This window comes from Lactuca virosa, chromosome 3, assembly GCF_052849685.1.
Source record: "Lactuca virosa cultivar CGN04683 chromosome 3, Lactuca_virosa_CGN04683_v6, whole genome shotgun sequence".
NCBI lineage: Eukaryota > Viridiplantae > Streptophyta > Magnoliopsida > Asterales > Asteraceae > Lactuca > Lactuca virosa.
In genome coordinates this window covers 226,841,777-226,869,711 of record NC_136428.1, presented here as the reverse complement: position 1 = coordinate 226,869,711, position 27,935 = coordinate 226,841,777, and the positions used below count along the sequence as shown (strand labels likewise).

Here is a 27,935-nt window from a genome sequence, read left to right as displayed (position 1 = left end):
ATGTCTTTCTTTAAAGAGTTAGAGCACCTTAGAATACCCTTTCAAGATATTGTAGTAGCCACCAAAAACTTCACAACCATTATCGGACGAGGAGGATATGGCCCTGTTTATACAGGAAAACTCTCACTTTCCGGTAATCTTACCCCTGTTGCTGTAAAGCGACTACCATTTATCAACCTTTCTGGTCAAGGGCTTAAAGAGTTCTTAACAGAGATTAACTTACTCTCTCGTTATAAACATCCGAACCTTGTTTCACTTCTTGGTTACTGCGAGGAAGGCAATGAAAAAATCCTTGTTTATGAGTACGCTGAGCGTGGAAGCTTGGATAGGTACCTAAATAAGTCTAATACCACGTGTTCACTCACATGGACGCAACGGCTCAATATATGCATTGATGCAGCACGTGGTTTGGATTATCTTCATAACCATGTAGGTGCAAATCACAGAGTTATCCATAGGGATATAAAGAGTGCAAACATTCTTTTAGATAAGAACTGGAAAGCTATGATTGGTGATCTTGGGCTTTCGAAAATAGGTCGTGCAAATGAGAATGAGACTTACCTGATTACCAATGGTGGTGGCACTCATGGTTACTGCGATCCAGCCTACATTAATACAGGGATATTAACAAAAGAGTCGGATGTTTATTCATTTGGCGTCGTATTATTTGAAGCATTATGTGGTAGGATGTGCTTCATGGACGTAATTGGCGAACAACGCCATCTAGTCCCACTAGCCCTATGCTGCTACGAAGAAGGAAAATTAAATGTGATTATGGATCTTGATTCCATGGACTCAGAATCTGTGAAAGAATTTACGGATATTGCATATCGATGCTTGCATAATGACCAGAAAGGACGACCCTCAATGAATTTAGTGATACAGAAACTTGAGAAAGCATTGGAACTACATGTAAGTTAAAATCTTTCTGAAAAATTTGAACATCTTTTGCAGCCCTCAATTTAGGACAACAACCTTAATTTATGCTAATCATGTTAGAATAACAACCTTAATACTACTAGAAAAATGCAGTTATTCCTACAAAAATTTCCCCAAAAAATTCCTTGGAAATAGCTCGAGGAAATTTACTTCGTCGGAAAAAACCCTCGTAGGAAAAGTTTTCGGGGGAATTTTTCTGAAACATTTCCGAGAAAATATCTTTGTAGGAAATATCGAGGACTTTCCTACAATTAAAGGCCTCTTATGGGAAAATTTGCGAAACATTTCTGAAGGAAGCAGATTCCTAGGGATTTTCGAGGAAATTTATTTCCTAAGGATTTATGAGGGAATATTTTCCTAAGAATTTTTGAAGGAATCTCTATGATAACAATTTTATGATGCTTTTGTCATATATTTGTGACAAATTTTTCTAGTGTTTTCCTAGAAATTTCAAAGAAAATGTACACCAGTAAACAAAACCCGAAAAACACACAAAAATCCAGATTTTTTCTATCCAAAATGCAGAAAAAATATAAATACAAAAAATCAGATACATTTCACAAAGACGAAAATAAATTTCAAATGTATTCATTAACAAACAAGTTTAAAAAAACATCCAAAATCACAAATATAATTTAAAATATCTAATAAACATACAAGAGTTTTCAACAATAACTAACTAGATTGTTATTACGGAGCTGTCTCATGATTTCAACCATTTGCGCTTCCAATTGTGCATGTCGTTTGGCTTGGATTTGCAATTGCTCAGCTTGGCTTTGCATTTGGGTTTGCCTTTCTTCCAACTCTCGGGCCTAAAGAAATGTTAAAACAAACATACATGTAACACTCCAAAAATCAAAGAAATTTAAAATTTTCATAATCAACCATTAACCAATATTGTTTATGAAAAGAGTCATTGTTTCAAAAGCATTATTTTAAAATCAAAGTTTTCCCAAGACCCAGTGACATAAAACAGGAAGATGTGCACTATCACACCTTTGCTTTCCCACGATCCTCAGAAGTACCTGAAGTAATAAACTAAAAATTGTAAGCCAAAACTTAGTGAGTTCCCCCAAAGTACCAGCACACCACATAGCAAATGAGCATACAAATGTGAGCAGTTAGCCTGACTGGACCGCCTTGCAGGTCCTACAGCCTATCTGGACAGCTCTACTAGCCTTCGACATGACTGGACCGTCTCGTAGGGCCTACAGCCTATCTCGACCGCTCTACGGGCCACCGGCCTAACTGGACCGCCTTATAGGGCCTACAGCATATCCGGTCGTCCCCGGGTGTCTTGGCCTTCAGCACAAAGCAGGTCCGCCTTAACCCAAACACAATATGTCGACATACATAACAGATAAACAAAAACACAGAGCCAGCAAATGCAAATATCATACGGATCTACTAAACAACTACAAACTAGCATAATACTATCCTAACCAGGATAAATAATCTAGTGGGTCGACATTGGTGCCTTCGACCCACAGGTACAATGAGAAAAACTCACCTCTCAGTCGGAATGTAAGCTGAATAAATATCTGCTCTGAAAATCAGCTCAACGATCACCTAATCAAAACCAAGGACCTAATCTTAATTAACATCTCAAAATACCCAAAATACCCCTAGGTCAAAGTTAGTCAAAACTCTGATCAAAGGTCAAGGTCAACGAGTCAACTCGGTCAACTTTGCTGAGTACGCGGGGCGTACTCAGCTTGTACGCTGGGTGTACATGGGCCTTGACGGGGATCGGTGGTTGACCTCGTACGCACAACGTACATAAAATTACACATGTCGTACGCATTGAAGTCCTTTATTCCATAATAAGAGCTTAATGCATTAAGCTCTTACGCTCCAATTGTAGATCCAATGCCAAAATACCACTGAGAGTCATAAAGTTTCCAACTTTATGACTTTGCATGCCCATTAAGTGCTTAATACCAACAGTCTTAACTTTTTAACACCTAAAGACCTTCTAGAGTATGCGTGGGGAAGAACTAAGCATCAAGATCTCATCTTTAAGACTCAAGACCCCTCATTGGGTCTGAAAGGATAACTTATTTGGTTAAGAGCATGCCATGCTCAAGAATCACAAAGGGTGGGACCAAAAATGCCCTAAATGAAGGAATATCTAGATCTATAAGAAAAGATGATCAAGCTAGGAGCTTTTTACCTCCTGAAGGTTGCTAGCAAGCTGAGAATCCCAGATCCAAACTTCTTCCAAGCTCCAATGTCTTTCTACCACCTTCTTCTTCTTCAAGAACACCACTAAAACACACAAATGAGCTCAAGGTGCACTCCTCACACTTAGGGTTAGCTAGAGGGATGATTTTTAGGTGGAGGCTGATGAGGGTGAAGGTCTTGGGGCCATAAAGGGGATTATATAGGGTGAAATCCCTCAAAACTAGGGTTTTGGTCTAAACAGTATACGCGCGGTGTACCTGCTGAGTACACCCGACGTACGCATGCGAGTCCCGCTTTTCTCATGCATGAGTACGCATGGTGTACGGAGCAAAAGGTAAAATTAAACATTTTTAGGTTTAGAAATAAACCTTCTCGAAACGGGTGTTACAATACATCTGCTCCTTGTGTTGTAAACTGGGCTTTAGTATTCAACTATCTGCTCCTTGTGACGTAAAATAAAAGACTAGTATAGATTAGACAATATTGTATCATATGAGATGATATTTTGTCGAACACCTGGTGGGCTTCTTTAAATATAGTTGCAAATGAAGAAAGCTACTTGTAGTAATGTTTACTCCACATAAAAAATCAAATTCACATACTAAAGAATAAGAAATTTGAAGAATGCTAGAAAAGACTAGAACTTACACATAGTCAATCATAATCATATATCAATTTCGACATTAAGTGAATAATTATCGATTCTTCAAAGAACAAACCTCCAGCGATAAGAAGTTAAATAACTTTCTTGTGTTATATTTTAGAAAAAGAAAATCAAATAGAAGATGAAGAAAGAATCGAGCAATAAATTTTCAGGTTCAAGTTTTCTGAATTTGAGCTTCAGTTTCAGTTTTCTACGGGTTCAATCGTTCAGATTAAATCAAAAAACTTGGGAATTAATTCAAAAAATCAAGGTAGAAGAAATCGATTAACTTGAATTAGATCGTTTAAATTCTTTGTTGCTGGTGGTCGTGTTTTGATTATCGACATGCAGGAGAACTTGTGTGAAGATCTTCGACGGTGGTGTGATGATGAAGAACAAATGAGCTAGTGAAAAATAATTGATGTTTAGTGAAAAATAATGGATGTTTGCATCTTTTTAGGAAATGATCAAATAAAACGACATAGTTTTAAATACTGAGTGCCTAGCTTATATACCTATTTTCACTTTTCTCATATATATATATATATATATATATATATATATATATATATATATATATATATATATATATATATATCAAGTTAGGTTCATTTGAGACCACTGTATTTTGTGAGACATAAGGACGCAATCATAGTCATTCATTTTGAAGATTAAAAAAATATTTTTAAAATGCAAAATAATTGAAAATTTTCGACATATTTTAAATATTAATTTCGTCATTTATATTTTCCAAAAAAAAATACCGTTTTTTTAAAATATCTGTGAAATATTATAATATAATATTCTAGTATAAAAATTACAACAAAATTGTTAGAATATTCACATATTCTACTAGAATATTAGACTACAAATAATCAAACAATTCTAATAGAATATTAGAATATTCTACAAATTATAACAATTTTAGTAGAATATATGGCAATTAAATTTGAGATATTTAGGAGGTGTTTGGGATTGAATTTCAAAATAGTGTATTGATTTATTGGTTTTAATCAATAAATCTAAAAAAAAGTATTTGGCTAGTAAACTTTTAAAAGTAGAATTTTATTTCTGAAACTTTTAAAAGGAAATAAAATTCCATTATTTATAACGAGAGAAATATATGAATCAAAAAGTCATTTTTAAAAAGTTAGAGTTTGGGAGTTTTTTAAAAACTTAGGCTATTGAGTGTGGGACAATATTTATTACATGTTATCACATCCAAAATGTTCACCTCATCATCCTAGTCGGAGTTTTGGTGTTATAACGCCTAAAGTGAAAATCGACAACACCAAATAACATGTGATAACACCCCTTATTTTTTATTATTATTTTTTTTGATGTTTTTAATTTCTATTTTTCCCAATTGCTTTATTTTTTTTATTTATGTCATAAAATTTAAAATAATCATATAAATTAAATCATAAATTAAAAATAACATTTAAAAACTAAAAATAAAATTTTAAAAAATCCTAAATTAAAAATAACATTAAAAAAATTACAACAAATGAAAAAACCATATAAAACCTAAAAAACAATAAAAGATGAGAAAAATTATATTTTTTCCTAAATTATTCATCTTTGGTACCATTATAGATATGATCTGCCAAATCTTTTCGAAATTGTTTGTGTTTTCGTTGGTCTTGAATGTCAGCGACTCTATGTAAATATTCTAGTACCCTTCAAACCAACCATTATCCGGTTCACATTGTTAAATCATATTTAGTGTTTTGTCAAATGGTTGTTTTCGCAATTATGTATTGTTCCGATTCCGAAATGAGACATGTCCATTTTTGGAATTATTATCTTTTTGGTCTTTAAATAGTGCATGTATTTGTCTTTTATGTAACAACTTTTGTATCGTTCTCTTCGAGCTAGAAAGAATAGTTCCTCCTTACGAACTGTTCTATTGTTAAGATTAATGGAGTTCATCTTCTGTTTAATCATCATCGTTCCATTTCATTGATTCAGTTTTGTAATATAGAATCTACCGATCTATTATTATTTCTATCACATGTCTTAAATAAACTCGTTTATTTCACAACCTATTCCTAGAATGAACTCATACATTTTCTGCTCGCACTCTCTATAAGAATTATTTAGGGGTACAAAACTTGTCCAAAAATTACAAGGGAAGCTAAACTCACGTGTGTTAAGAATGAGGTTCTTTCATGTCCAAATATATGTGCTAAATTACCTAACAAGAAAGAATAAACTCATAACAACTTTCTGAAAAACTATTTGGTGGTGCAGGAATCGGAGGAAGCATATGAATTACGAGTAAGTTATATCGGGTGAAATTAAGATGTTCCTTTGAGTCTATCTTCTTAATTACATATATGAACTAATGAACTTCTATGTAAAAATGTTTTGTGGCATAGAAACTCGAAGAATCATTGGAAATACAAGTATGTACACATTATTGAAGCGAAGAGTTTTGTCTGTCTATATGATAAATTAAGTATAACGAACTCATACATTTTTCTACAAATTTTCTTGGTGGTACAGAAACTTGTGGAGACATTACAAGTGGAGGTAAGTTCGAGTTTATTGAAAAGTCGGATTTTCATATGTGTCTATATAGCCAAATAAACTCATACAATTTTTATCACTTATTTGGTTGAACAGGAAGTCGTGGAAGCATTGGTATTCCATGTAAGTTTTTGTCTTATTCCCACATATTATATATATATATATATATATATATATATATATATATATATATATATATATATATATATATATATATATGACAGTTCTATAAAAAATACATGATTATGACAACACATGTTTAAACCAATAAATACATGACAACACATCATTTTTAGAATAAACTATATAAATAACTTCTATAATACATCACTTATTAATAATTAAATAGATCCGTATCACTTGATCATTGGTTCTAAAATATGTTGTCCATTTATGCATTTTCTATTGAATATATATATATATATATATATATAATTTCACCTAATATATAATACAAGGAATTAATAGTTTTTTTTTTATAATTTTTTTGGTGTTATACAGAAACATGGCGACATTTTGGACTTGCAGGTATGCTTTTTTATATGGAATTGTACGTTCAAAATTGTTGAAAAGTAGGAGGTTTATATATCTTTATATATGCTAACTTATACATAATGAATGATACACTTTTTCTTCACAGCTATATTTAAAGACATAATCCAAATCCAATTCTCGATCCCATAATAAGTATTATATGTTTTTAATAGAATGGCTAAAACCAAAGTTTTAAAAAGCTCATCATGGCTCCGTCATGGTGCGCCATGGCTCCAATGCTTGTACCTGCCGTTAAACTTTATCAAAACGTCGCCTTAACTTATATATGTGTATACAAATATTAATTATATACAAAATTGCCGCATTATGTCACGCCTTACAAACGACGTGGCTCGCCAAGGCTCAGAAAAGCTTAAAGGTTGACATTGTCGCCAAGTCACGTCTTACGTTATTTAGAACCTTGGCTAAAACGCACACTCAATAATCCTAATGCTAAATACATAAAAAAAAATATAACATCAAATATATTTAATTTCTCTATTCATAATAGCATACAAATATATCAATAAAACTAATGAATATTTATGAATAACATATGTTTTGTTAATATATATTTGTTATGGAAGTTATTTATTATCAACAATTTGTAATTCCATATATTTATCATTAATGTAAGTTTAAATACTTTTTTATGTTGTTATTTTTTTATCATATTAAACAATAAATCAAATATTATATAATTATAACTTCTTATTATTTAATTCCAATGACAATATTTATGCATAATAAAGAAAATTAATATACAATTGATCAACAAAACTTTTCCATGTCTTTCAATTTTTTCATGACATCTAAACACCACATCAACCCCCGTATGGATCCCTTCAATTCCCTTTTCACCTAGGAACTGATCATTTTTCCCTTCCTCACTAATTAACGTTCGAGAGAGTGGAACATGGCATGTCATGCTGCCACGTCATTTTTAAAGCCACAAATTGCATATCATGTCAGTTTTGCCACACAACATAAATGACATGCTATTTTTAGGGGTGGGCCACGACTGATTATATTTTGTTTTTTTTTAATTAAACTAAATTTTTTATAAATAAACAACCATTTCATTAAAATAAAATAAAGCTACAACATTTGAAATATTACTTAAAACTTGACTTAAACTAAACTTAAAATTATTCAATATTGGACTTCAAATTAAATGCTTAAAAACTTGACTTAAAATGTGACTTAATACCACTTGTCAAACTCATATATCTTTTCATAAGCTCCTATTGCATTTTCTCTGCAACTCGACGTTGACACTCGGGTAATTTTGAAACGTCTTTCATCATTAGCTTCTATTCACAGTTTCTTTGTTTTTGTCCCACAAGTTGCAACATTCTTTGGATGTGCTCATTTAACTCCATGAGCCCCTCTCTTTTCTCCTCATCCGAAGAACCTTCGACACCCTTGAGCTTTCTCTTCACTTTACCTCTTCATATAGGACGAGTCGACATCAGAATATCATATGGTTCGTCATCGTTGAGATCTATTTCAATATGTGCATCCAAAGATTGACTATGGGAATTTTCAGATGTTTTAGTTCTTTTTGAACTACCCGTAAAGTCTTTCAACATGTATTGTTTTAGCCATATTTTCTTTATCCTTCACAACATTCCAAAAACTAATATTTTTTTTATTGTTTTCTTCTTTTCCTTACGGTACACTTCTTGAGATTTGGATAGGATTTGTGTACCATTAGCACCGCTTGGCCAAGATTGTTTGAAGTTGAAGTTGACACCATTGAAATCCATTGCATATTTGCTTGTATTCCTCCATTTTGAATATATTTGATCTTTCGTTCGGTGTGAACCTCTCTTCATGCGCTTAATAAAAATTTTCCACACTTTTACATAAAAAGTTTCTCCATCTTGGTCATCTCCAATGATAGGATCCTCCGATACGTCAACTCATGCTTCCGCTAACGCCTTTTCTTCATCCGTTGACCAATTTTTGTTGTCGGCCCTCCCTTTTTTCTTGTTGTCGACTCGAGGGTTGCATGGTAGAGGGTCGGGTTGAGTGAGGGTGGATCTTCGGATTTGGTTGAATCTGATGCAATAGATTGAAAGATATTTTCTTGCATTGTTTCGAACGGGTTAATTTCGGGATATGAAGTGGGTTGAGATTGGAATTGGGACTTAAATTATGATTGTGATGGAATTTGGGGTGGGATGGAATTTGAGATGAAGATTAGAATTAATTGGGGTCGGGATGGAATTTGAGATGAAGATTAGAATTAATTGGGGTCGGGATGGAATTTGTGTTGGAGATTGGAATTGGGTTGGGATGAAATTTGGGTTGGAGATTGAAATGGGTTTGGTTTGCTCTATATGTATAATATGAAACATTTTCGGGATAATGAATTGTGACATCCCCATTTTCACGGCCAAAAAATACCGATTTGTTTATGCTTATTTAAAAATCAGAGTATCCTATTGAAAATAATATTGCGGAATTTGTTCCCGAAAACATGATAATGTTATTATCAAAGCATTTCTGAAGAAATGTATTTTATTTATATTAAAACATTTGGGATGTAATCGTCAATACAAAAACATAAGAATAACGAAATATTAAAGTCTTACAGTAATTAAACTAATGGCTTAAAACTCCTTGAATCTCTCAGCATAATGTATCTTTCATATTGCTACATATGATACATTAAACTGAGTGAGTCATGTTGGGAAACCTGGTGAGTACATAGGGTTTTCAACCCACAATAATATAATTATTATGTTTAATCATCAAACAATTAACCCAATTTCTCATCCCCATTATATTCTTTATTCTTAAGGATCTGCGCTAAGAATCATATATTCTTTATTTATTTATTCATAAAGATTATCCTAAGGAATAGGCACGAAGTCCATCGCTGTCAGGGTTTATCCAACAAGCACTAAGTCCATAGTTGCCGATGTTATCTATTAGGCACAACTGCTAATGTTCATTTGTAAGGCACTAAGTCCATAGCTGCTAGGGTTTTTAGAGTACATCTGGTGAACATGTCGTTCACAAACAGCTACAGGTTGCGAGCCTGCTAGCGTTCCACTGGACTGTCTAGAATAGTCTGTGGTGTCATCTATACTCTGCTACATGAATGGATCATCATTAAAGTCAAGGCTTCTCATCATCTTTCACCTCTCATAATTCATCTACCCATCTTTACCCAATATATTTATAGATATAAAAATACATATACAGTTTAAATCACGTAAAACTTGTATAAATCGTTCATCTAGCATAGATATCAGGAACACAGATAATAAGCACATTTAGCATGTATTAATATTAAATACTTCATATCTATATGTAATATGAAAGAAACTATGCACTCACTTGTTAAAGTGACGAATCGAAATTCGGGCAACGTTTCGCTTCTAGCAATTGTCTATTCCTTTAACGTAACCTAGTATTATTATCGCTAAGTTTTAGTCTAATATTTATTGCGACTAATCATTAGTCTAGATTCATCATTAAATCAAAGTCTACTTCAAGATCTATCAAGTAAGGATCAGCCAGGCAGGATAGTTGGGAGGCAGGACCATTTCGACATATAGTTTTTCTGAAATCCAATAACCAAGTCAACGTGACCATTCTAGACACCTCTCCCGTAAGTAGATCAATCAGTATAACGACTTTGAATCACTGATAAATCTTTTTTATAGATCCATAATAACGATAATGAACTTAAACATAAGTTATACTTAAATTATGGTAAGCATGACTCACTTATAGGTGGTTTAGCGAGAAACCAGACTTTGCGCGGGTAGAACTTCATCGCTGAATCTTTCTAAAAAGATTTTTGTATCGCTTCAGCACTTACCTTACTATACTAAAACTACAAAAAGAGAAGTTTAATCACGAGGGACCGAAATTCTCGAGGATAAGAAGAGAAAGACTCTTGAATCAAGAGAATGGTGGAAGAAATATAAGAGCCTAGAGCCTCTTATTTAGATTAATTGAATTTTCAAAAACCACCATCTATAGTTACTTAAATGACCTTATAGTTATTTAAACGACTAAACAACCCTTTATACTACTATTTTAAATAGATTTAACAATATTTGTACTAAATTAATGTCGAAAGTACTCAACACTAGTCGCATAACGACCGCATCGTCGATACCTTTCTAATGATATATATATATATATATATATATATATATATATATATATATATATATATATATATATATATATATATATATATATATATATATATATATATATATATATGTGTGTGTGTGTGTGTGTGTGTGTATACGTATATATGATTTATACTTTATTTTAATACGTAAATGCTATTATAAATTATAACTCGTTCATACGAACTCCGTTTTTAACGTTCTTTATATCCACGCGTAGCTATCGACAAGATCTACAACTTTTGTTTAGACTCTGTCGGGTAATTTTGACTTTATTTTTCGTCCATATTTTTATAAAATTAAATGATTTTTATAAAATCATAACTCTCTCGTACGGACTCCGTTTTTGGTATTCTTTTTCTCAAAATTTTTATTTTAAAGAGTACTACGATTTTCTTTTTGGTGGCTTTAGCTACAAGTCAACCATTCTCTTCGTAGCTTTTTACGTCATGAATTCGTTGTGCACGGCTGACTTTTATATCTTATAAAAATCATATTTAATTTATACAGAGTCAGATTTCTACGAAATTTATATTTTCGGGATTGGGAAGACATGTACTTTGTATATATATATATATATATATATATATATATATATATATATATATATATATATATATATATATATATATATATATATATATATTGGCGCACTTATTTTTACGATTTACAGACGATTCAACTGATTTTTCCTATTTTATTATATTATAATAATCATGAAACACATAATATTCATATAATTCTTCTTTATTATGTCAAATAGGTTACAATTGTTGGCCCTAACTATTACTTTGGTTAAGGTTTTTTATCCTAGATAATCTTCTATAAAAGAAACAGTTTTAATGCTTATTATATCTTAATTTGACTAGCCCGAATTTGTGGGTGTTACAATTATCTCCCCCTTAGGATGATTCCGTCCCAGAATCATCAACAAAACAGGGCTTGTATAATGACTTTGTACGTTACCCTTCCATTCTAGGTGGTAATCGTAACTCTTATGTTCTTTCAAATAAGTATCTAACTTTTGGACTTCTTAACTGCTGACGGTGCTCAATCTTACACCCACTGTTCATACTATGTTGGACTTTCAATCGTAACCTTTGAGTTACAAACTCGTTCCTTATTGGAGACTCCTTATCCTTCTCGAACAAAACTTAACTTAAGATAAGTTCTTTACTTCGATTACCGTAACAGACCAATAGGTCATGTTCTAATGACCGCTTATCGTATGATGCAATGCTTAGACTCAGACCTGTTTAAGTTAGATTCCAGAATGGAAGATACCTTCCTTCATGTTCTAATGTGATATAATCACAATCTAGCATGTAGCACTTCTAGCTACAAGCTTCTTACTTTAACGGCGATCGCGATAATTCTATGCTTCGATTATCTTTTACTTCAATCTTCTGGCTTAAGTTAGATGCTACATCGAACTTGGTTCTCTGAACTACGTATAATACTTATCTTAGCCGAACTCGATTTAATATGACCACTAGGTTTGGAATATCAATAATCTTCTTGGTCATTACTGAAACGATGGTAACGACATACATGAACAAAACGAAATCACTTACTAGCGCCTTGGTAACCTTGTGACTTTCCCTGATCCAAGTGTGAGTCATGTGCTTCCGGTAGTATAGGCCTCTACTACCTTTCACACCTACTCATACTTGTCCCAAGAATTGTCGCGTAGTCCCCAAGTTCTATATTTCCTAAAATCACAAAACGATTTAACACATACGAATGTGTCTAAATAATCTTAAAAATTTCCCTAGACTCTACTAGGACTTCTTCCATGCATATCTTCAACAACAATTTTGCTTCAACTCGGTTGGTGATAGAAACGCCAGACGATAGGACAACTTTAGGAATTACACCAATCATTCTATCATCCCGCCAATCAAATGTGTACATTCGGACATATCGCACTCCACTAGACGTACTGCTATTTTATCAGATGTATTCTAAAAGCAATATACCACTCTTACAATATCTTCCGATAGGTATCATTTACTATCGTAAGCCTTCTCATTTCCTCCATTTACTCAATTCACTACGAGTCTTCACCAAGACGTTATATTCACGGAAGCATGCGTTCACTGTATCGGGACGAGAATATTAAGATACGGAAATATTTATTTACGATAGACATATAAACCTCCTTATCACTCAGAAAAGTTACATGCAAGTTCTAATACCGTAATTTAAATATTTAGAAATCTGAACACATAAAATTTCTAGATCCGGTCGGTAATAGACCATGGATCCGATCAAACGATAGCATCATAAAGCATATAAGGCATCTCACAGCATAAATTGTTTAGCACATAAAAGCAATTTAGGCATCTTTCCTAAAATAAGCTAGTGATCGTGTCTATCCAGCCATATTTCCTAAATATAGTAGATGTGACAACCTGAAATTTCAAGCCAATGTAACGAATTCCAGTCGAACCTTGTAACCCGTTTTAAGTTAATAAAATATCTTCGAAAATAAAATGTTCAAAAAGTTTCAACTGGGTTGTGTAAATGATAGATATCGTTTCAAGGGTTTCAGAAATATAAAGAACACTAAAAACCGAGTTATAACGAAGAAGTTATGACCAATCTAAGATCCGCGGCAAAAACCGGCAATGCCGGTAAACGTAAAACGCGAAGTTTCAATACAATAATTATTAGCCTTAGGTGTCTAAACAAAAGTCGTAGATTACGTTAAACCGTGAGCATGCATAAAAAGAACGCTCAAATCTGACTTCGTATGAGGAAGTTGTGATTTTTCTAAGTTCCGAAGTGGCAGTAGACAGCTAAAAACTCGAAACAGTGATCGAGTGATTTGTGGCCGACACAACCTAAACGAGAATCGAAGATCTCGTCAATGGTAGCACAACAGTAAAAAGTCTGACAGAAACGGACATCGGATGAAGAAGTTATGGATTTTAAACAGACTTTTCGTTTCCCGGCCTATTAAAAATATATAATTAAAAATAAAGTCAAAATTTGCCAACGAAGTCTAAACGAGAGTTGTAGAGTACATTCTCACCTACGCGTGCATATAAAGAACGTCAAAAACGGAGCTCGTATGCGAAAGTTACGGATTTTACAAGTTCGAGGCACACACACCGAGACGATTTACGCCCAGCGTACCCTCGTACGCCCAGCGTACTCGGATGCTAGGCTCCGGATCGTCCACGTCGCCCCTCTACGCCTCTATGTCGTCCCGTCCGAAGTCCGGCAGTCGATGATGCGGTAAGCAGTGACGCACGAGTACGCCCCGCGTAACCTCGTACGCCCAGCGTACCGAGGGTTCCCAGCCCCTATAAAAGGGATGCGAGGGTTCCGGGCATAAGTGCTCATTTTCTCTCCTTTTCTTGTGTTTTTACTCCGTTTTGCGTGCAAGAAATATCCCGAAGCCCCGGTTTTCATACCCAAGCCCCGAAGGAAGTTCTACGCTCCCGAGATTCCCGAGAATCCCGAGAAATCCGCTTTCTCCTGTCAAAGTTCTGCCCGGTCTTCGTCTCAAGTGAGTTCATACCCCTACAAACACACTTTAAATACATTTTAAATGCTTTTTTTTTAATACTTTTAAGGGGGGAATACAAGTAAACACCCGGTTATTATCGTGTGAAAATATTTATCCTTTGCTATGTATTCTATATTGTTATTTAATCAATCTTATATAACTAGTATACAAATGGATTTACTACACGTTTAGCTGTTTCACCAAACATATTAATTCAAAGGACTTTCTCAAACGTTTTTACATGTTAAAACTCTTTATCAAACTGTCTTACATACTTTAGGTTTCCTTTCAAACGCTGTTACAATCGTGTTTCAAACAAAGGTTTTTCTTATACTTAAAACTGTTCTTATTAAACTAACTGCTTTCAAATCATCATTTCTTAGTTATTAAACTTTTCAAAGGTTTTACCAAAACTTCTTCTATACTTTTATATTGCCAAATGCATGCCTATATATGTATAGTTATATAAGTAATGTTTAAAGGACTTAGGACGGCTAGCTCGCTTTATTTCCTTTTCCTCGTTGGGATGTGGCCTTAGGGCATCGGTTATTCGTCCGAATGTCGTCTAAATATTAGTTAAATATCATGTATACATATATAGACGTAAAAGTTCCATCAGTTGGTTCAGTACCTTTGGGTAGCAAAGGCATACTTCGGTTATACACGTACATTACTAGTAACTATAATAGGTATAGTTAGGAGATACTACTTACTATTCCAAGTACAAGGAATCACACAAGAGTCAGTTCATTCACGAGTCTATACTAATACATTACATACTATATGAATTACGAACACATTACATACTATATGAAGAGATACGATTACATAAAATCACAAGACATACAATTACAGGACGTACAATTACAAGACATACAATTACAAGAGATAAGATTACATAGATACATTTACATAAATACGATTACATAGATAAGTTTACATAGATACTATTACATAGATTCTATTACATGCGTTTCGGGACTGACCATTCCACACCCAAGGCTGTTAGCTACAGTAGGGAAAATGCACATCGACGGATGTCTACGGTTGTACTGTTCGGCGAGTTACCACGCCGTGAATATCCTAGTGCAAAAGGATACAATTTTAGTTATTATATTATTTTTCCTTCTTACCTTTACTTTGTGATACATACACATAAACGATGAGGTAGACGATAGTTTTATAATAATATTAGTTATACAAGGGAAAAACCGACACATTTACAGTAATGCATACTTTCAAAACAGTCGGGTCTTGGTAGAAGACTACTTTTTATACTAGTAGGAAATATGGGATTTTCTAGGGTTTTCAAACGTTTACAATTACTTACAAACATGTTCATTGATACAAATTTTTCTCCAAACATTTATAGGTCTTTCTTTACAATTTTACAAATCAAAGTCACATAAATACTTATGAATTCACCAGCTTTATTGCTGATAATCGCTTTCAAAATAACTTGTATTCTCAGGTCACAAATAGACAGGTGCGACGACCAGGTTTTGTGGAGACGGAGCCGTCAAGACTCGTCTTTTTATTTTGAATATTCATTATGTTGATTTATACTATTAAAGAACTCACATGTAATTAAAATTATACTATTAATGCAATGGATGATGTTGTTGCTTGTTTACTACCTTGCATTGTTGTGATACATTACATGACGTCCTCCGCCCCAGAACGTTTCCGCCGTTCTCGGTTTTGGGGTGTGACAGATTGGTGTCAGAGCATTGTTTATAGTGAATTGAGTATATCAACCCATAAAAGATATACAGACTATAAATACTATAGGGATTAAAATACTCTGATAAAGAGTCTATACTTTTAAATAATAAAATATTTAATTAAGTATACATGCCTGCATTCATACTAAAATCAGTGTCACTAGGACAGAACAAAAGTATTACGATTGTTGGGCAGCACAAGTAGACTTAGAGACATATAGTCAAAACTGGGAAGATATAGCCTGATCAACTATATTATCCGAGGGTTGACTAGCATGTGCCTAAGTGCGGTTGTGAGGTTGCAACAAGTCTAAAAACTTACCCACAATACCACAATGAGAACAATAGAACATAAACCTAAAATACTATAGGAGTATTTTGTGTGTTACTATAAACTACTTATGTGTTAGATTCTTATACCCCAATTATCGCATAGATAACATGGCTGGACCCCATCCCCACGGCGACCCGTACTTCCCGAACGAAGGCAATGCTGCATGGTTTGGAGAAGAGCCAGAAAATGATTATCCAATCCCTTTGGACGATCACCATGCTGAAGGCTTTTCGGACGGTGCTAATTCCGAGCCCGAAGTTGAGAACCTACCCCCGGTAGCTCCCATTCCAAATCCTAACCCTCGTCCGGCTTTTCATGGCCCGACACCTCCTTGGGTTGAGTGTTTGGAGACGTGGAGCATAGAGCAAGACCAACCTATGCCGTTTAACGGAGACAGAAGTTTCTATAACCTGAGCGAGGGAAGCTCAGCAGACAGGGTTCTGCCAATCCTGGTCCGCAGAGTTGCCCGAAACAACATTCAGGGCAGGACAGCACTCCACCAAATCATGGAAGTTGTCACCAATGCGAGAATGCATACCCTCCGTACCATTCATCTGGAAGATGCTCGCGAGAGATCTAGGGGAGACCATGAGGCCCTACTGCAAACACTAGCTAAAACTCGAGCCGAAGTCATAGAGCTCCGAGTACGCCAGAGGGTGTACGAAAGACACCTGCTAGATATGGAACGTCAACTGGCTGAACTAAGGGTTCACCAGAGGGATGACCGTCACCAGTAAAAGATGCTTTATGTTTCCTTCCTTGTTATAAGGAATCATTTTCCTGTCTATGCCCTATGTAGCACTTTTCTATGTGACTACCACAGTACCGTGAGTACTTTTAGTTAGGCTTTTATGCTGTCAAAACTTCCCTTCTTCAGATATGATGTAAGACCTACTACAAGGTCAACTTTCCCAAACTTATTGCATCATAAATACCAACGATATGGACAGTCAGCTAATTTCTGTGTCGTCCTTTGTTCAAAAACTTTCATCCTACTATCGTTAGAACTCTATCTGAAACGCACTCTAGTCAGGTTATTGAGCTATGGTAATTTAGCTCTGGGATCATTCCCAATTCTCTTTCAAAGGTTGGATCATGTTATCCACCAACCAATGGCACCCCGGTTTGGACGACAAACGTCTTGTAACCATTCTATGAACTTACCTCTATTCTTTACTAGGACTGCATCATAGGGATGTAGGTCAAACCCTCGAGAACACATTTTTACTCTTTACATGAATGATCAGAATACATCTAGGTTCAACCATAATCACTCATGAACTCATTTTCTTTTGGTTAACAGAATCATGTCGTCACCCAGAAATAACCAGCCGAACAATGAAACCCCTGTCCTTCATATCGACGCTTCTACATTCCAAGCCGCGGTAACAGCTGCCGTGACAGCTGTCCTTGCAAACCTCAAGTCTGGCAACGCAAACACGACTGGCAAAGGAGTTGACAATTCCGATTGTTGTATCGATCCGAGAAGCCAACAAATGACAACAGTCACGGACTTGCAAATTCGTAAAACCGAGAAGAAGAAACGAAAGCGCCAAGCCCAAAAGGAGCGCAAGCGACCCCAAAAACTTGCCATGCAACAACAACAAGTGCAACCCCTGCCATTCCAGCACCGATCAGACCATACGAAGGAAAAATCCCGAAGTGTGACTTTCATCATAATGGGGCTTACCATGAAATGCAATGTTGCAATTGCCACAAAATAAGGCACCATGCTCGTAGCTGTGGAGCACCGGCACGACCCATCACTCAAGCCCCTGACATCGGAGTCAACCACGCTTACTATAGTGGTGGTCAAACCAGACACTATAAAAGGAAATGTTCAAAGTGGATGAACAAAGAACACACCCGTGTCCACATAACTCTGACTCGACACATCACTTCCACCACCGATGCTAGTATTAGCCAGATATGTCACCAATGCGGTGAGAGAGGGCACCTCAAGAAGGATTGTCCAATAACAAAGAACTTCGGCGCAGACGGGAAGATACTAAGGATCACCGCCGCAGGAGAGGCTACACCGGACCCACGTTAAAGTAGGTAAGGCGTTTCGTTGTAACAGACTCCTAAACTGTTTAAAACTAGTGCAACTCGAGTCTTATCTTTTGCGAGATCCCGTCAGTCAAAGGGACCTGCGTGCTGCGTATACTTGTCTTTTGTAGTATACCTTGTTCGCAGCAGTAGTCTTGTAGTTAATCCAAAGTACTGTAACTCTGTTAAAAGTTGCATTATTGTCTTTTGTCTGTAACACCTTTATGATCTAATCTAATGCCCTTATTTTCTAAGTGAGTCTGATACTATCAGATAACTTGAGTCAATTCGACCCTCACAATACCAGTTCGTGCGTACATCTTTTTCTCCGTAAACGTCTTTCTAGCGAAGCCGTCATTCCAGAACTCCGAGGCACTCATGCATAGATTGCCTTATGTTTAGTAGCTTTCCCGAAGTAACCTCAGCAAACCTCCCCGAAATACCACTCGTATAGTACGTCAAGTTCAATCCGAAGGCCCATACGGTTAATCTATCACTGAGGAATGTATACGCAAGGGTGGTACATAATTAAGGTTCTACAGGTTTAGAATTGATGATTCTGCTTTAACTTCTTTTCCTTGTTTGGATGTGAGCTTAGAGAAAAATCATTTATTCGACCACCTTTTCAATCTTAATTATATACGGCTCGTATACCCGAGACTGTGATTGATGAACCAGGTATGAGTTCTACTATGAACTTCAGGACGGAGACTGCCCAAGACTGCGAGTGATCGTGCTTCCGTGAGAATAAACTTAGACGTACCCATCCTTTTCCTTAATTCATGAGTAATCATACTTTCTTTTAGATCTTGACGACATCTAACCCACCCTAAGGTTTTGACGTCATAAACAGTATAAGTTGGTTAAGTCTACATCGAGCCGACATCATGTACTCTGATAAAGCAGCTCGTCCTAACCTCCCTAAACAACGAAACTCTAGTTATTTGCAGCGACGAATCAAGTACGAACCTTCTCATCATTTCATGTATGCAAGCCCAGAAGTGCTTACGAATGGAATGGCATACATTCCTTGCACACATCGTCGATACGAGCCAAGAAGTAAAAGACATTCAGAACATTCCAGAAGTACTCAACTTTTCAACCACAGCGCCAAGTCAAGTTTCAGAATCGACTTAGTTCCAGGAACTACCCCAGTAGCCAAATCGCCTTATCGTCTAGCTCCAGCTCTGAGATACATAAACTTTCCAGTCAGCTTAACGAGTTACCAGGAAGAATTATCACCCCAGTGAAGGCAGACAAAAGAAACAAAGTCGTACCCCGATAGTGAAAGGTTAGTTGGAGTGCCATGCGAAGACCTGAATACACTTAGGAGCACGAAGATCAGATGAAACAAAAGTACCCGCATCTTTTTCCCTAATCCACAAATATGTACCTTACATTTAAATTTCGGGACGAAATTCCCTCTAACGGGGGGATGATGTGACAACCTGAAATTTCAAGCCAATGTAACGAATTCCAGTCGAACCTTGTAACCCGTTTTAAGTTAATAAAATATCTTCGAAAATAAAATGTTCAAAAAGTTTCAATTGGGTTGTCTAAATGATAGATATCGTTTCAAGGGTTTCAGAAATATAAAAAACACTAAAAACCGAGTTATAACGAAGAAGTTATGACCAATCTAAGATCCGCGGCAAAAACCGGCAATGTTGGTAAACGTAAAACGCGAAGTTTCAATACAATAATTATTAGCCTTAGGTGTCTAAACAAAAGTCGTAGATTACGTTAAACCGTGAGCATGCATAAAAAGAACGCCCAAATCTGACTTCGTATGAGGAAGTTATGATTTTTCTAAGTTCTGAAGTGGCAGTAGACAGCTAAAAACTCGAAACAGTGATCGAGTGATTTGTGGCCGACACAACCTAAACGAGAATCGAAGATCTCGTCAATGGTAGCACAACGGTAAAAAGTATGACAGAAACGGACATCGGATGAAGAAGTTATGGATTTTAAACAGACTTTTCGTGTCCCGGCCTATTAAAAATATATAATTAAAAATAACGTCAAAATTTGCCAACGAAGTCTAAACGAGAGTTGTAGAGTACATTCTCACCTACGCATGCATATAAAGAACGTCAAAAACGGAGCTCGTATGCGAAAGTTACAGATTTTACAAGTTCGAGGCACACACACCAAGACGATTTACGCCCAGCATACCCTCGTACGCCCAGCGTACTCGGATGCTAGGCTCCGGATCGTCCACGTCGCCCCTCTACGCCTCTATGCCGTCCCATCCGAAGTCCGGCAGTCGATGATGCGGTAAGCAGTGACGCACGAGTACGCCCCGCGTAACCTCGTACGCCCAGCGTACCGAGGGTTCCCAACCCCTATAAAAGGGATGCGAGGGTTCCGGGCATAAGTGCTCATTTTCTCTCCTTTTCTTGCGTTTTTACTCCATTTTGCGTGCAAGAAATATCCCGAAGCCCCGGTTTTCATACCCAAGCCCCGAAGGAAGTTCTACGCTCCCGAGATTCCCGAGAATCCCGAGAAATCCGCTTTCTCCTGTCAAAGTTCTGCCCGGTCTTCTCTGTAAGTAGATCAATCAGTATAACGACTTTGAATCACTGATAAATCTTGTTTATAGGTTCATAATAACGGTAATGAACTTAAACATAAGTTTTACTTAAATTACGGTAAGCATAACTCACTTACCAGTGGTTTAGCGAGATACCAGACTTTGCGCGGGTAGAACTTCATCGCTGAATCTTTCTAAAAAGATTCTTGTAGTGCTTCAGCACTCACCTTACTATACTAAAACTACAGAAAGAGAAGTCGAATCACGAGGGACCGAGATGCTCGGGGATAAGAAGAGAAAGACTCTTAATCAAGAGAATGGTGCAAGAAATATGAGAGTCTCACCTCTTATTTAGAGTAATTGAATTTTCAAAAACCACCCTCTATAGTTACTTAAATGACCTTATAGTTATTTAAACGACTAAACACCCCTTTATACTACTATTTTAAATAGATTTAACGATATTTGTATTAAATTAATGTCGAAAGTACTCAACACTAGTCTTATAACGACCGCATCGTCGATACCTTTCTAATGATATATATATATATATATATATATATATATATATATATATATATATATATATATATATATATATATATATATATATATATATATATATATGATTTATACTTTATTTGAATACGTAAATATGTTATTATAAATTATAACTCGTTCATACGAACTCCGTTTGTAACGTTCTTTATATCCACGCGTAGCTATCGACGAGATCTACAACTTTCGTTTAGACTCTGTCGGGTAATTTTGACTTTGTTTTTCGTCCGTATTTTTATAAATTTAAATGATTTTGCTAATCATAACTCTTTCGTACGGACTCTGTTTTTGGTATTCTGTTTCTCAAAATTCTTATTTTAAAGAGTACTACGATTTTCTTTTTGGTGGCTTTAGCTAAAAGCCAATCATTCTATTCGTAGCTTTTTACGTCATGCATTTGTTGTATGCAGCTGACTTTTATATCTTATAAAAATCATATATAATTCATACGGAGTCGGATTTCTACGAAATTTTTATTTTCAGGATCGGGAAGACGTGTAGTTTCTAAATATATAATAATATATATGTTTTGGCGCACTTATTTTTACGATTTACGGACGATTCAACTGATTTTTCCTATTTTATTATATTATAATAATCATGAAACACATAATATTCATATAATTCTTTTTTATTACATTAAATATGTTACAATTGTTGACCTTAACTATTACTTTGGTTAAGATTATTTATCCTAGATAATCTTTTATAAAAAAATCATTTTAACGTTTATTATGTCTTAAATAACTAGCCCGAATTTGTGGGTGTTACATGAATTATTAGTGGTGGGTATATGGGTGCTTCAAGTTGAGGTCGATACACCAAAGACGACAAATTGCTCAGTGAAGTATTTGAAACATTTATCTTATTTTTTCTAGGGGTTTTTTGTTGGCTAGGAGAAGAAATTTTTGAATCTGAGAGATTGAAAGAGGTTTGATGTTTTGTAGGTTGGTGTGGAATAGTTGGAAGATATAGATGTGTTTGTAGAGGGTGAATGAGATTTTAAAAATTTTGAATTTTAAAACTCTAATGGCTATTTTGAATGGGTGATTTTGAATTATAAAAAGTGGTTAAATAAAATTTGAATATGTGAGTTAAAAAGGTAAATTAAAAAAAAAAAAACTAAATGCAAAATAGCTGTTGGCTCTTCTCCTTCCTCGACATATTTATGTCGTCGACCCATGCCACCCTCGGCATGCCACCGTCGAGGGAGGGTGTATGTCAAGCTCGCCGAGCAAAATTTCAATCACACTGGCAATTCGAGACACGAATACACGAATCTGTGAGAGACACGAAAAGACACGAATACACGACATGAATACATATTTAAAATTGAGATAAAGCTTATTCTCATCGTGTAATCGTATCGTGTCAAATTCGTGGCTGACACATTTTCATAAGACGAATACATGAACTGCCAGGTCGTCCACACCCCAAATCCTAAGTGTTAAAAGGTTCTTCTATACAAATAAAAAGGCAAAGGAATGAAAAGAAAAAAGAGGTTAAGTTTGTGTTGCATTCCTACTCTAATAGAATGTAATTTGTCTTCACTTTAGCACCTCATTTTCGTTAAAATGAATTAACACTTCATTTAAATTTTTTTTGCTCTTTTTCGCAACTCTTCAAATTCCAAGTATATCACCAACATTCCCCTTCTATGCACTTTATTTCCAAATTCAATTTAGTTGCCACAACATTAAACATATAAATGAATATAACCACACCCACAACTAAAAAAATATGTATAACCTTAAGCATATACTCTACATATAACCACACCCATATGTAAACAAACCGAAAAGTTAATTAGCTTAATAAACCAATTTTCCCAACTAATAGCATACATAAACTACATCCTAAGTCATGATTGTAATCGATGCTCATTATTTTAAAAATGTTATAAAGAAATAAATATATCTTATAAATGGAAATATAAATAAGTATTATATATTTTTGTTAATGATGATATGGAATAGTCTAAAGGAAATCTTCAAAAAAGTCCTAAAATTTTACCTTAATTTAGGAAAAAGTTCTAACTATAATTTGTTTACGACAAAGCATAAATTACCGGTAAAAATGATGATTTGACAACTTTTTCCTCGTTTACTGGTTTTATTACTTACATGGTTCCATTAAAGTCCTATTATTTTACCTTAATTTACGAATAAGTCCCAAACTAAATTTTAGTGATGAGTTGGCATTTTTCTCCATGTAACATACATTTTACCGGTTTCAATGCTAACTGGATGTCTATTCATTAAATGAGCTGATGAGATGGATATGTAGGGTTATATAATGTTATGTTTACCATAAAACTTGATATCCTTATGTAGTGTATATTTTTTGGAAAATAAAATGCATCCAACGAAGACTGCAACAATTACATCAACTAGCAACATCTTTGTTATCTTTTAAGTTTATAAAAAATGTTAAATTATCTATTTAATCTTATGTAACCCAGTATACACATCTCATCAGAAATCAGCTGATCATTTCCCACATTTTTTCCCATAAACACATATTTTATCGGTTTCATTGCTGACGTAGATACATATTCATAAATGAGCTGATGAGATGGATATTGAATATTACGGTAAACTTATCATTATATAACCTATCATATCCATCTTATAATCTCATTTAATGACTAGACGTCCACGTCAGCAATGAAACTGGTAAAATCTATGTTACATGGAGAAAATGGCCAAATCATAACTGAATTTTAGTTTTGGACTTATTCGAAAACTAGGGTAAAATAATGGGTCTTTAGTGGAACTAGGTAACTAATGAAAACGGTAAACCGGGAAAAAGTGGTCAAATCTTCATTTTTACCGGTAAATCATGTTTTTCGTAAACAACTTTTAGTTTGAGATTTTTTCGTAAATTATGGTAAAATGTTAGAAATTTTCTGGAGATTTCTCATAGTCGAAATACAAAAATATTGCTTTACACAACTAGAAACAACCTAAACCGCTAACCTCCTCGAATGAAACACCTAGTCCATAGAGTATAAGACCCAAAGTAAGGGAAAAAACTGAAGGGTATAGATGATAATACAAGCATTATGTGTTATTTCCCCCCACAGACATCTCACCATCTGAAGAAAAAATGTGAGAAAATGCAATCTCTATCACAAACTTTAAACCTTCGAATATACATGTATTTCGAGACTCCTCAACCACAAATTTTAGACCTTTCATCGCAATAATAAATAATATAGGCAACAATGAATCATTTTGCCTAAGCCATATTTTAAGTCTAAACTCATGGTTAGGAATGTTTTGATAAACATTGATGAATCAAAAGAGTCGAGACACACTTTAATTCACCTTCTTAGTATCACCAAACCGAGGTAATCACAACTTAACAAGTCATATGTTTTTTCAACATCTACTTTGAAAAGATCAAAAACATTTTTTCTACTTGACCCATGTGACAGACTCATTAACAATGAGTAGAAAATCCATAACTTGTTTTCCTTTTGACAACATCTATACATTGTTGTCCTTTTGCAAATGTTGATTGGGACTTACTAAGAACCAGAGGAATGACATGTTTTAATGATTGGCTAGGATATTATACAGTTATCTTATATTGAAAACCAATTAAGCTAATTGTTTGATAACCCCTAATAAAAAAATCATTTACCTTTAGGATACGGATGATAAAACACATATTGCATCAAAAAGTGTTAATTGTGGTAAAAGCCCTCTTGATTAGGGTATTATATTGCAAGGATATATATATATATATATATATATATATATATATATATATATATATATATATATATATATATATATATATATACATAAAGGCCCCTATACAAAACACAGTGAAAAATAAAGACTATAAATTACCACACCCCCTCAGTTTAAACATGGGGTTTACAAATGTTTAAACTGTCCCTAAAGTCTAAAAATAACTGTGTTGGAAGACCTTTAGTGAATATATCTGCAAAGTGGTGAGCTGATGGCACATGTATGACTCGCACATAACCAATAACAACACGTTCCCTAACAAAATGCAAGTCTATTTCCACATACTTGGTACGTTGATGTTGTACATGATTAGATGATAAATACATTGCACTCACATTATCGCAAAACACAACCGTTGCTTTAGACAATGGACATGATAACTCAAGGAGTAGGTTTCGAAGACAGGCAGCTTCGGCAACGACATTAGCCACCCCACGATACTCAGCCTCAGCGGAGGAACGCGAAACAACATGTTGACGTTTGGAAGAACAAGATATAAGGTTATCACCAAGATAAACACAATAGCCAGAAGTAGACCGACGAGTGTGAGGACAACCAGCCCAGTCAGCATCAGAGTAAGAAACCAAGCTATTAATAGAGGAAGGGCGAAGAAAGAGACCGTGAGACAACGTACCTTGAATATACCTAAGAATACGTTTAAGAGCCAGAAGATGCGGTTCACGAGGATCATGCATAAACAAGCATATTTGTTGAAACGCATAGGCAATATCAGGGCGAATGAAGGTGAGATACTGGAGAGCACTAGCAAGACTCCGTTAGAGGGTGGGGTCAGAGACATGATCGCCATCAGGGGAAAGTTTAGACTTGGTGTCAGAGGGAGTAGCACAAGGATTGCATGTAGCCATGTCAGCACGAGAGAGAATTTCCTTGGCAAAGGAACTTTGAGATAAAAATAGACCATTGACAGAGCGAGTGGCAGAAATGCCAAGAAAAAAGGATAGAAGACCAAGATCAGACATAGGAAATTCCGAAGATAAATGGGAGATGACACGAGTGATGAGAGCAGTAGAAGAGGCAGCAAGAATGATATCATCAACATACAAGAGAAGATATATATGATCATTACCGGAATGATAAGTAAAAAGAGAGCAGTCAGAGCGACTGCTAAAGAAACCTAAAGAAGAGATGAAGATAGCAAATCATTGGTACCAGGCACGAGGGGCTTGTTCAAGCCCATACAACGCTTTACGAAGGTGGCACACGTGGTTGGGAAAGGAGGGGTGAACATAACCAGGAGGTTGTTTCATGAAGACTTCTTCAGAAAGATCGCCATGAAGAAAAGCATTTTTAACATCTAACTGGTGTATAGGCCAGCATTTTGATGTATCAATGCTTATGACAGTACAAATGGTGGCATGTTTGACAACCGGGCTAAAAGTGTCATCAAAGCCAAGGCCAGGTTGTTGAGAGAACCCTTGAGCTACAAGACGACTTTATAGCGATCAAGATTGCCTTTGTTGTCAAACTTGTGACGATAGAGCCAACAACTAACAATGTTTGCATTTTGAGGAGGAGGAACAAGATCCCAAGTATGGTTGGATGTGAGAGTATACATCTCACTATCCATGGAAGATTTCCAGTTAGGATCACACTGAGCCTGAGCAAGAGATCAAGGAATGGGAGAAATGTCAGAAGTAGCTGAGAGATTAAAGATTTGTTTGGGTCTCAGAGATCCAGTGCGAGATCTAGTGACGATGGGATGGGATGGAGGTGGGGGATGGGGGTAGGAGTCGGAGGAGTGGTGGGTGTAGAGGAACTTCCATTTGGAGAGGGAGGGGAAGTGGCAATGTACGGAGTGACAGAGATTGGAGAAGCAGGAGGAATGAAGGAAGTGGTAGGAGTGTCGTCATGGAGAAAGGAGTCATACTCAGAGAAATCAGTGGTGGACTGAAAGTCGGTGAAGGGAAAATGATCCTCATAAAAAATGACATGACGAGAGATAATGACTCGTTGAGTAATAAGGTCAAGGCACCAATACCCTTTGTGATCCGAGGAGGGACCAAGATAAATGCAAGCGGAAGAACATGGAGATAGTTTATGTTGAGCAGTAGAAGAAAGGTTTGGATAACAAAGGCATCCAAAGACACGGAGGTGGTCATAGGAGGGAAATGAGCCAAAGAGGAGTTCAAAAGGAGTCTTGAAGGAAAGCGTAGTTGTTGGAAGAAGGTTAAGGGTATGAGTGGCAGTAAGAAGAGCTTCAACCCAAAATTTTGGGGGAAGAGAAGCCTGAAAGAGAAATTACGAATGATGTTATTAATCATGCGAATGGCTCGTTCAGCTTTTCCATTTTGTTGAGATGTATAAGGACAAGAAAAACGTATTTTAATTCCTTTTTCGTTAAAAAAATTTAGTAATGATTGGTTATTGAATTCACGACCGATGTCACATTGAAACAGTTGAATGGTTGTGTGAAATTGATTGTAAACATAATTATGAAAGTTTGTGA

General features: G+C 35.4%; 1 protein-coding gene across 1 annotated transcript; it reads left to right on the top strand.

Annotated features, from left to right (window-relative positions):
• On the top strand, positions 1–27,380 carry LOC145164444 (putative receptor-like protein kinase At5g39000). The gene is made up of 7 exons (XM_079083159.1): positions 1–912; positions 6,020–6,046; positions 6,148–6,174; positions 6,275–6,301; positions 6,395–6,421; positions 6,800–6,826; positions 27,159–27,380. The coding sequence occupies exons 1-7, from the start codon at positions 1–3 to the stop codon at positions 27,378–27,380; spliced, it is 1,269 nt and encodes a 422-aa protein (XP_078939285.1).
• The last annotated feature ends 555 nt before the right edge of the window (positions 27,381–27,935 follow it).

Excerpts from the sequence above, each read along its gene's own strand:
- LOC145164444 (XM_079083159.1), top strand. The coding sequence starts at position 1 with ATGTCTTTCTTTAAAGAGTTAGAGCACCTTAGAATACCCTTTCAAGAT. Across the intron at positions 913-6,019 it reads AGAAAGCATTGGAACTACAT|GAATCGGAGGAAGCATATGA; the intron begins GTAAGTTAAAAT and ends TTGGTGGTGCAG. Across the intron at positions 6,302-6,394 it reads TGGAGACATTACAAGTGGAG|GAAGTCGTGGAAGCATTGGT; the intron begins GTAAGTTCGAGT and ends TTGGTTGAACAG.